The sequence below is a fragment of the Teleopsis dalmanni genome, chromosome 2 (genome assembly GCF_002237135.1).
Source record: "Teleopsis dalmanni isolate 2A chromosome 2, ASM223713v2, whole genome shotgun sequence".
Lineage (NCBI taxonomy): Eukaryota > Metazoa > Arthropoda > Insecta > Diptera > Diopsidae > Teleopsis > Teleopsis dalmanni.
Window position 1 is genome coordinate 38,193,490 of NC_051847.1, and position 11,089 is coordinate 38,204,578.

The 11,089-nt window shown below is 27.7% G+C and overlaps 2 protein-coding genes across 2 annotated transcripts in view; both read left to right on the plus strand.

The window, feature by feature from the left end:
• Positions 1–1,040: 1,040 nt before the first annotated feature.
• On the plus strand, positions 1,041–6,201 carry LOC119674344. The gene is made up of 6 exons (XM_038085480.1): positions 1,041–1,393; positions 1,468–1,843; positions 1,936–2,181; positions 5,056–5,366; positions 5,452–5,827; positions 5,920–6,201. The coding sequence occupies exons 1-6, from the start codon at positions 1,095–1,097 to the stop codon at positions 6,172–6,174; spliced, it is 1,863 nt and encodes a 620-aa protein (XP_037941408.1). The 5' UTR covers positions 1,041–1,094; the 3' UTR covers positions 6,175–6,201.
• Positions 6,202–10,437: 4,236 nt separating this feature from the next.
• LOC119674345 (alpha-tocopherol transfer protein-like) overlaps positions 10,438–11,089 on the plus strand; it is a 1,118-nt gene continuing 466 nt past the window's right edge. The window contains exons 1-2 of the mRNA XM_038085481.1: positions 10,438–10,772; positions 10,847–11,081. Coding sequence (XP_037941409.1) covers positions 10,474–10,772; positions 10,847–11,081 — 534 coding nt within the window. The 5' untranslated portion in view covers positions 10,438–10,473. The remainder of the gene's footprint in view (positions 10,773–10,846; positions 11,082–11,089) is intronic.

Here is an 11,089-nt window from a genome sequence, read left to right on the forward strand (position 1 = left end):
GTAGAATATACATTTATTTTGGTCTTTTATAACATGACTACTGATATTATGAATGATATTTCAGATGAAACTTTCATTAAATATTTCATAAAATTTTATATAGGAGTATTAAGAAATTTATTAATTAATCAAAATAAAATGCATTAACATTATATACATTAACATATATCTCGTTATAAAGAGAATTTTTAACCTGATTTAACATTAAGTTATTTAAAAAAGCTAAACAGACAAGCAATAATTTGATTATAGTAATAACATATATTACCAGAAAGGATAAATACGAAAAATATATAGTTTAAATAAAATAAATTCTTTACTTTAAATTTTAAAATTAAAATTAATTCTATAAAATAAAAATAAGAGATTACTCCAATAATCTTGATTCTTGATTCTTTTTCTTGAATTAGTGCTATTACGCACTTTTACTCTATAATGGCTGGGGGCTTATCTCTTCCCCACACAAGGCTTTAACTAGGCTAAGAAATCATATCATTTATTTGTCTTTTAGTTAATGACGGACCTTAAATCAGCATATCCTCCTGAGAGTCCAGAAGAGGATTTGAGGATTATTAGGGCGTGGTTAAGTAGCGTATCAACTTTACTGAATAATTTTAGAGCTCTGTCTCTAATATATTTTTTCACTGAGTTTTGTTTTATGATAGCAAATCTATTTCGAATAGGAAAGGAGATGATAGTAAAGAAATTTTCATATTCAATTTTTTCATTTTTTTGTTTTGGACTGCATTACACTTTATTATTATATTACACTTTTTACACTACATTCTATAAGAATTGTTTAAATAATTAAGCAAAAACTGTAATTATAAGTAATCATTATATATCTGATATTCAATTGTTATTCTAATTATTAATTATATACACACTTTATTGAGTATTAGGTTTAAACAAATAAATAAATGGATAAATTCAAAACACATAACATAAAAAAACAATAAAAAATAAATAATTGAACAATTAGAAAGAACAATGTTATAACATACGTATAACATATGGTAAAATCCATTTAAAGGCCTCTCTGTCAGTTGAAAATCGTTCATTCTTGAGTATAGATGTGACATTTTTATCTTAATATGACTGAAATACGACCACTAAATGAAGAATTAAAAGCAATTGCCAAGAACGAGTTAAATGAAGTTGAGAGTCGTATAGTTGAAGATATTTCAACACTAAGAACATGGATCCAAAAACAACCACATTTGAGGGCTCGTACGGATGACCAATTTTTAGTAACTTTTTTAAGAGGCTGTAAATATAGTATGGAAAAAGCTAAATCAAAAATTGACTATTACTATACTATCAAAGCGTTAATACCTGAAATGTTTGTTAATCTTCAAATGACTGAAGAATTTGTTGAATTTGCACGCTTAGGGTAAGATAATAGATTTGTAACTAATACATATGTAACACATTTATAATTTTCATATTTTTTATTTTTAACTTAAGTTGCTTTTTAGTACTTCCAAAGCCACTTGGCGGCATCGGTGGCCCACGTATATACCTAACAAACTTTACAAATTTAGATCCAAATAAAAACAGTTTAAAACAATATTTTCGATATCATACAATAGTTCATGAGTTTGAGATAAATATGGATGATACTGGTATTATAAATGGTTTTGTTGAAATTGTGGATTACTCCAAATACAACCCAGCGTTCATAAAAGAATTTAATCCAATATTTTTAAAAAAATTATTAGTTTTTCTTGATAAAGCGGTGCCGATACGCATAAAAGGATTACACATCGTTAATCCTTCAAAGGAAGGAACAGTGTTTTTAAACATTGTGAGGACTTTTCTAAATGAAAAACAAAAACAACGAGTAAGCAAAAATATTATTTAAATATTATTTATTATTATAAATATTATTAATAAAAAATATATTATTCATTTCTTGTTAATATCTTTTAACAGCTTTTCATTCACAAAAGTCTAGAAGATCTTTATAAAGTAATACCAAAGGAGAATCTACCAATTGAATATGGTGGCACCAATGGTTCTATATCGGAGATTACAGCAGATATGGAAAAGAAACTTTTAGATTTTAATAATTATTTCATTGAAGAGACACAGTATGGCGTGGATGAAAAATTAAGAATTGGTAAAAAGGTAAATAGTGAAACTCTCTTTGGCATTGATGGATCATTTCGAAAATTAAATATTGATTAAAAGTGGTTTTGTTAAAATAGAAGGTCTACAGGAATATTCGTTTCATGGAAGCGATTTAATTTTATAACACTTGTAAAAGGTTTGTAACTTTACTAAACTACAATTCTCACCAAATTTTATTATGTAAAGTACTTATCAATAATATAAGACAATTTGATTGATTATAAACACTTATCAAAATATTTTTTTGTGTTTTATATAAAAAAGAACTAACATTCTTTATTCAATCCAACTGAAATATTCATGAAATATAATTATCAAAAACGAACAACTGAATATTCTTTCTTCGTTTGGTTTTTTTTCTTACTATTTAGTGTTTTTTAATAAATTGAATTGGGTAGATTGCAAATATCTGGCGTCTAGATTTAACAAAGGATTTTGGTTAAATGTAATATTAAAAGTAAATTTTCCCACTATGTCAGACTTTAGGACAGATTTTTTTTACTCTTAGTTAACTTTAATCGCTGATTAGTCCTGTAATTATTCAAGATGTGATACCATTCCCATCACATAAATTTATATCATATAAATAATGTTAAATGTTTAATGTTCCAAAACACGAAAAAGGGTGTGATTCCCTATATATATATATAACTTACACAAAATTTAAAGTAATTTCTATACTTGAATCCTTCCTTAACTTATTATTTTATTTTAAACTAAAAATGCATTAATAAAAATAAAAACTCACTAATTGCGTCTCCAACAAATGACGTTAATATGAGGTTAATCAATCTGATATTATTATTATTATTTAATGTATTATTCATTAATTATTGATTACATAATCAAAGTCAATAAATAATGAATGGACAAAATAAATAATCAAAGATTCTTAACAAATAATTAAAAATAATAATGGGGCTGATCTAATTATAGAATTAAATATAAAGGTGACAAGACCGATTTTTAAAGTTATAAGCTTTTTATATTGTAATTTTCATGTGAGAATTTATAACTCTTGAACCAAAGAAGGTAATGGAAAAAGTTGCCCATAGTAGTAAATTGCATCAATATCATATCAATAGTCAAATCGATTTCCCGAGTGCGTCTACATGACAAAGAATATTACTAGAATCACCTGTGCTGGACAAACTTTTTTCATTGCGGTACGCAAATTTTAGATCAGTCATAAACACAAAGCTTTTGAGGAATATATAAATTAATCAGTAAGAAGGGTGGAACTCTGCAGAAACCCCTTAGCTATCAAAGAGTAAAAATGTCAAGATTTTCGTCTAGAATTTTGTTTAATGCTATATCTGTTATAGCAGAAATCAAAGGATTTGCCAAGCATTTATCGAACACCTGTTAGTACAATTGTTTGTTAAAATTGAGATAATTATTGTCCTTCAGGCAAAAGTCTAGTATTTTACCAAATTTAATTTTAGATATTTTAGTGCAGTCTTTGATAATATTTCTATTTTTAAAAGATTATAATTTGTTATGTATAATTTGTTATGATAATGTATGATGAAAGAGAGTTACAGTCAAACAAAAAGACTATTCAACAAGAAATGTCCACAGATCGTGCTATCTCTCAATTACTATATACCTATATAAACTAATAACGGAGCACACATTAGGGCAATCGGTTTGTAGATACCTAGTAAAGTTTCACAAGTACTAAAAATGAACATAGCCCTTCAATGGATCTAATGCAATTCAGCTAACCTCGTCTCTAGTTCGTATCATTAAAGATTTGAAGAACTAAAAGAAATATCTTAGCTTAAATGCTATTGTATGGATCTTAGCATTTCAGTAGAATATATATTTATTTTGGTCTTTTATAACATGACTACTGATATTATGAATGATATTTCAGATGAAACTTTCATTAAATATTTCATAAAATTTTATATAGGAGTATTAAGAAATTTATTAATAAATCAAAATAAAATGCAAAATAGTTTATCGATGAAAATTGTAATTTTTATATACATTAACATATATCTCGTTATAAAGAGAATTTTTAACCTAATTTAACATCAAGTTATTTAAAAAAGCTAAACAGACAAGCAATAATTTGATTATAGTAATAACATATATTACCAGAAAGGATAAATACGAAAAATAAATAGTTTAAATAAAATAAATTCTTTACCTTAAATTTTAAAATTAAAATTAATTCTATAAAATAAAAATAAGAGATTACTCCAATAATCTTGATTCTTGATTCTTTTTCTTGAATTATAGTGCTATTACTCACTTTTACTCTATAATGGCTGGGGGCTTATCTCTTCCCCACACAAGGCTTTAACTAGGCTAAGAAATCATGTCATTTATTTGTCTTTTAGTTAATGACGGACCTTAAATCAGCATATCCTCCTGAGAGTCCAGAAGAGGATTTGAGGATTATTAGGGCGTGGTTAAGTAGCGTATCAACTTTACTGAATAATTTTAGAGCTCTGTCTCTAATATATTTTTTCACTGAGTTTTGTTTTATGATAGCAAATCTATTTCGAATAGGAAAGGAGATGATAGTAAAGAAATTTTCATATTCAATTTTTTCATTTTTTTGTTTTGGACTGCATTACACTTTATTATTATATTACACTTTTTACACTACATTCTATAAGAATTGTTTAAATAATTAAGCAAAAACTGTAATTATAAGTAATCATTATATATCTGATATTCAATTGTTATTCTAATTATTAATTATATACACACTTTATTAAGTATTAAGTTTAAACAAATAAATAAATGGATAAATTCAAAACACATAACATAAAAAAACAATAAAAAATAAATAATTGAACAATTAGAAAGAACAATGTTATAACATACGTATAACATATGGTAAAATCCATTTAAAGGTCTCTCTGTCAGTTGAAAATTGTTCTTTCTTGAGTATAGATGTGACATTTTTATCTTAATATGACTGAAATACGACCACTAAATGAAGAATTAAAAGCAATTGCCAAGAACGAGTTAAATGAAGTTGAGAGTCGTATAGTTGAAGATATTTCAACACTAAGAACATGGATCCAAAAACAACCACATTTGAGGGCTCGTACGGATGACCAATTTTTAGTAACTTTTTTAAGAGGCTGTAAATATAGTATGGAAAAAGCTAAATCAAAAATTGACTATTACTATACTATCGGATCGTTATTGCCTGAATTGTGTACGAATCTTCAAGTGAATGAAAAAATTATTCAATTTGGACGTGCAGGGTAAGATAATAGATTTGTGACAAGTATGTTACGTACGTAACGCACTCTTATAATTTTAATTCATAAATTTTATTTTTAAATTTAGTTGCTTTGTAGTGCTTCCGAAGCCCCTTGGCGGAATGGGCGGCCATCGTATACATCTAACAATTTATAAGAATTTAGATCCAAATAAACACCATTTAGTTGATATGCTACAATATCAAACACTGATTAATATGTTTGAGATAAATATGGACGACAATTGTGCCATTAGTGGTGTGACTGAAATTGTGGATTTGTCCAAACTTAACAAAGCAATTTTAAAGGAATTTGATCCAATATATTCTAAAAAATTAATAACTTTTTACAATAAGGCGCAGCCACTGCGCATGAAAGGATTCCACTTTCTTAATTGTCCAAAGGAAGGAGCAGCGTTTTTAAACATTGCGAGAAGTTTTCTAAATGAAAAACTAAAACAACGAGTAAGCAAAAATATTATTTAAATATTATTTATTATTATTAATATTATTAATAAAAAATATATCATACATTTTTTGTTAATATCTTTTAACAGTTTTTCATTCACAAAAGCCTAGAAGATCTTTATAAAGTAATACCAAAGGAGAATCTACCAATTGAATATGGTGGTACCAATGGTTCTATACCGGAGATTCAAGCAGATATGGAAAAAAAACTTTTAGACTTTAATAATTACTTCATGGAAGAGACGAAGTATGGAGTGGATGAAGAATTAAGAATTGGTAAAAAGATAAATAGTGAAACTCTGTTTGGCATTGACGGATCATTTCGAAAATTAAATATTGATTAACTTTTTTGTTATTGAAATTTTACACGATTTATAAGAAATTAATAACTGAGGTTATTAAAAATAATTTACTTTCTTCAATAATTTTTGTTTATTTTCACATTTATTTATCTAATTTAATTTACTAAAGAAATCAAATCAGATTGCTTAAAGAAACTATTCAGAATTGTTATTCATATTTAGATAAAAGAAAATCAAAACCACTCTTTATTCACATATAGTGTGAACTATATGATAATTAAATAAAAATATTAAAAATGTAATTTTTTGTAATATTTTTTTTTATTTAATACTTAATTTAATAATATAAATTTTAAAGTTATTTAAGTATTTTATCAAAACAAGACTGTAGCATATTATTGTCTTATTTCGATTTAAGAAGTATAAACGCTGGTATACCCAAAGGTACTGTCCTCGCTTCCACTTTTTATTTATTGTATACATCTGAATTGCTATCTTATAACTAATATATTACTACATCATAACAGGGAAAAAAACGCTTGAAGCAACAAGGAGTGAGTTGCAATTGGCAGTTAGCTTTGCAATGAACAGAAACGTGGAACTTGAAGCTTAATAACACTAAGACAATACACATCAATATCACATTAGAAAATAATAGCTTTTAAGTCCATACACATCAATGGTTCAAATACACCATATACAGTCGAGCTAGATATCTCGATAGAACGCTTCATGCGAAATTGCGTTGGAAGACGCATGTGAGAGAGGCACGACTGACTTCAGTTAAGACTGAACAAAATATATTTTCGCATCGGTAGGCACCCGATAATGCTTATACAAAACAAACTTCTGTTATATAAAAACTATGTTATATACAACTATAAATGTGTACTTTCGAAAACATTATTGCATTAATTCAGCACTTTTAATACAAAGTTTTATGACTGAGAGTCAATACTCCATATTATATAGGAAATTCTGACTCTTCCATCACAATCTCAATATTTTAATCATTATCAATGTAGTCAAAAAATAAACCAAGAACATAAACAAAGACTTTTATATCATGTTAATGTTGAAGCATCTTCATTATTCAAGCGAAGTGCTCAATGGCGACGGCTTAAACGTTTCTTTTAAATTATTTATGTGGTCTTACATTATGTTCCCATTGCTTTCATTAAAACAATTTATTTAATTTACAATGAGCTTTCATGTTTTTTAACTAAGTTAATAAGGAAAATTACAAAATATATTTCCGAAAAAAGAAATTATAGAAGAAGAAAATATAAAAAACAAGTCAAAAAAAAAACAAACTAGTCAAACATGTTCAGACAAGAAGTAAGAATGTTTAAAATGTTTATTTTTTACAGATAATATATATAACTGATCTAGGCCATTTTATTCACAATCCTGTCCCCAAAATCTTTCTTTTTTTAATATAACAACTTGTTTAAAATTTACACTTTATATAATAATAAATACCTATAATAACAAAAGTCTAGCAATTTGTCCCTTTGGATACAAAAAAAAGCTCGATGTGGGTCTGCCATACGAGTTAACGCAAAAAAACCTCGTAGACCAAATATCCATCTGCGAATCGCAACAAAATCGACCCATTTCTAAAGCAGTTGGTAATGAAAAGTGGATCAGGATCACTTACGACAACGTCAAGTGAAAATGGTCATGGTCAAATCGCGACAAGTTTCCTGAAACGGCCAGAAAGGTTTTGATGAAGGTTTGGTGGGATTTGCAGAGAATTATCTACTATGAAATGCTCCCCTATCACAAAACTCTTAACTTGGAGCTGTACGGCTAACAATTCGACCGCCTGAAGGAAACAATCGCACAGGAACTGCCACTTTTGAGCATTAGGAGAAGAATTGTGTTTCATCAGGACAACATCAGGCCACATACATCAATAATGACTGGCCAAAAGTTCCGAGAATTTGGTGACGAATGATTTTTTTCGTGAAAATCTTCGCTTCAAGAGAGGCTTGTATAATTCAACTGTCTCAATCTTTTGCTAATAAGGACGATGACTTTTATAAGCGAGGCATAATGAAATTACTCTTAAAAATGGAAATACAGTATCGAGCAAAATAGCGTATATTTGACCTAAATCGGATTATTGTAACTATGATAAATAAGCCTTCAATTTCGTGCAAAAATAATGCATTTGTTTTTACTATATCTGTTATATTACGAGAATAGAGTGACTATAGGTGATAAAAATATACTTTTTTAAAAAAAACTAATTGCTTCTTTTAAATTTAATAATATATAATTGCATAATTATATAAGATATATAGAATACTAGTAGATGACCCGGCGAACTCTGTTCCGCCTTAAAGGCAATAAATAAGCAGTTTTTTTTTAATTGGAAAAAATACCTACATTAATCATTCATAATTTATTTGTGTATTTTAGTACACATCGCAAATTATCTATTTGTTGACCTCTGTTGTTGCTCGACCTTCAGTCCTTAAATTTGCAGTATTTCGTATTCTTCTTGCATTACGGCTTTGTCGGGAAAGATTCGATCGTCTTGGTCGCGGCATTATTAAAAAACTAAAAACTCAAATTTTCAACCATACCATACATTATAATTGTTAATTATTTATTTTGTTGAGTTTGCAACAACCAGGTAGTTTTATTGATTAAAAACGATATTTATTGCAACACAAACTAATATTGATCTAATACAACTTTTAAAAACACATTAACTAAGTTATATTTCTATCTGTTAAATTTTAATAAAATATTTTAATAAAGTATTAGTATTGCTGTTAAGCTAGAATTACTTTGTATAGGGACAAAGAAGCTTTATTAAATTTTAGAGGAATTTTTAGAATAACATAGCATAGCTTCTTTGTAAAAGCACCAGAATGGTCGCTTTACATATAGTAAGTAAAACAATATGCATTACAAAATGTCTCTACAAAAAGAGTAGCTTTGAAAAGAAATAAAGAAATAGCAAAACCAAAAAGTTAAACTTTCAATTCGTTGAACTTGTGTTTCCAAAATAAAGCTGTAGTTTATAAGCTCGTTCTAATTTAAAGCACGGCAAGTGCGTTGGTTGTTGTCACTAATTAAATAAAAATAAGTGACAATAAAACCTGGAACTTGAGCATTGAAAGTTTGTGCAGCCTTGACTTCTTGTGGATAACACGATTAGTCATCGCTTCTAATTTGACAGGCACGAGTTCTAAGCCTGGCACTTGCAGTCCAAACAAATTATATACGGACTATAAACTAATTAAATAAAATTCGATTAGTCCAAAGACCACTGATGAAGAGTACTTGGCAATACTCGAAACAGCGTTGTATGGTCAGCCAAACTTCAATAAAATTAAAAATAAATTTTTGTGTTTGTACTTTATTTCTTTCTTTGCTATTCGAAAATTCCGATAAAATATTTTCTATCAAAAATTTGATAATTTCAAAACCTACTTTGTCGTGAACGGGATAAACAGGTATCCTATGTCCTTCTCCTGGCCTTAAACTACCTCCCTGCCAATTTTCAGCTAAATCGGTTCAGCCTATATCCTTCTCCTGGCCTTAAACTACCTCCCTGCCAATTTTCAGCTAAATCGGTTCAGCCGTTCTTGAGTTATAAGTGGTGTAACAAAAACACATCTTTCTTTTATATATATAGATATATTTTCTTAATTTAAAATTATTTATATTTTATGATAGGAAATATATTTCAATTAGAAAGAAATATGACAGTAAGGAAATTTTGATATTGTTGTCGTTGTTGTGGTTTCTTGAGTTAGTGCTATTGCGTACTTTTACTCTTTTGTGGCTGGGAGGCTTATCCCTGCCCCACACTAGACTTTAACTATGCAGGAATTCATATCGTTTATATATCTTTTAATTGATGTCGAACCGTAGGTCAGCATATCATCCTGTGGGTCCAGAGGTGAACTTAAGGTTTGTTAGGGCGGAGTTGGGCAGCGTAAAACTTTTTAATTTTAAATTTTTTATAAAAATTATAATTTTTTTGCTCTGCATTCTAAAAGAATTGTTTAAGTAATTAAACAAAAACTGTAATTATAAGTAATCATTTTCTATTTTATCTTCAATTGTTATTCTAACTATGAATTATATACACACTTTATTAAGTATCTGTATATAAGTATTATATTTTATTAGGTTTAAACAAATTAATAAGTAACTAAATTCAACACTTACAAAAAACACAATAAAAAAGAGGTAATTAAATAATTAGAAGGAATAATATTTAAACATTCATATATATGCTATAAAACAGTTTAAAGGCCTCTCTGCCAGTTGAAAATCGTTCTTTCTTGAGTATAGATGTGATATTTTTATCTTAATATGACTGAAATACGACCACTAAATGAAGAATTAAAAGCAATTGCCAAGAACGAGTTAAATGAAGTTGAGAGTCGTATAGTTGAAGATATTTCAACACTAAGAACATGGATCCAAAAACAACCACATTTGAGGGCTCGTACAGATGACCAATTTTTAGTAACATTTCTTAGAGGCTGCAAATATAGTATCGAAAAAGCTAAATCAAAAATTGACTATTACTATACTATCAAAGCGTTATTACCTGAAATATTTGTTAATCTTCAAATGACTGAAGAATTCGTTGAATTTGCACGCTTAGGGTAAGATAATAGATTTGTAACCAATATATATGTAACACATTTATAATTTTCATATTCTTTATATTTAACTTAAGTTGCTTTTTAGTACTTCCAAAGCCACTTGGCGGCATCGGTGGCCCACGTATATACCTAACAAACTTTACAAATCTAGATCCAAATAAAAACAGTTTAAAACAATATTTTCGATATCATACAATAGTTCATGAGTTTGAGATAAATATGGATGATACTGGTATCATAAATGGTTTTGTTAAAATTGTGGATTACTCCAAATACAAGCCAGCATTCATAAAAGAATTTAATCCAATATTTTTAAA

Bases quoted from the DNA above. Each gene is read 5' to 3' on its own strand.
- LOC119674344 (XM_038085480.1), top strand. From the start codon at position 1,095: ATGACTGAAATACGACCACTAAATGAAGAATTAAAAGCAATTGCCAAG. The intron at 1,844-1,935 runs GTAAGCAAAAAT...ATCTTTTAACAG, and splicing joins ATGAAAAACAAAAACAACGA to CTTTTCATTCACAAAAGTCT. The intron at 5,828-5,919 runs GTAAGCAAAAAT...ATCTTTTAACAG, and splicing joins ATGAAAAACTAAAACAACGA to TTTTTCATTCACAAAAGCCT.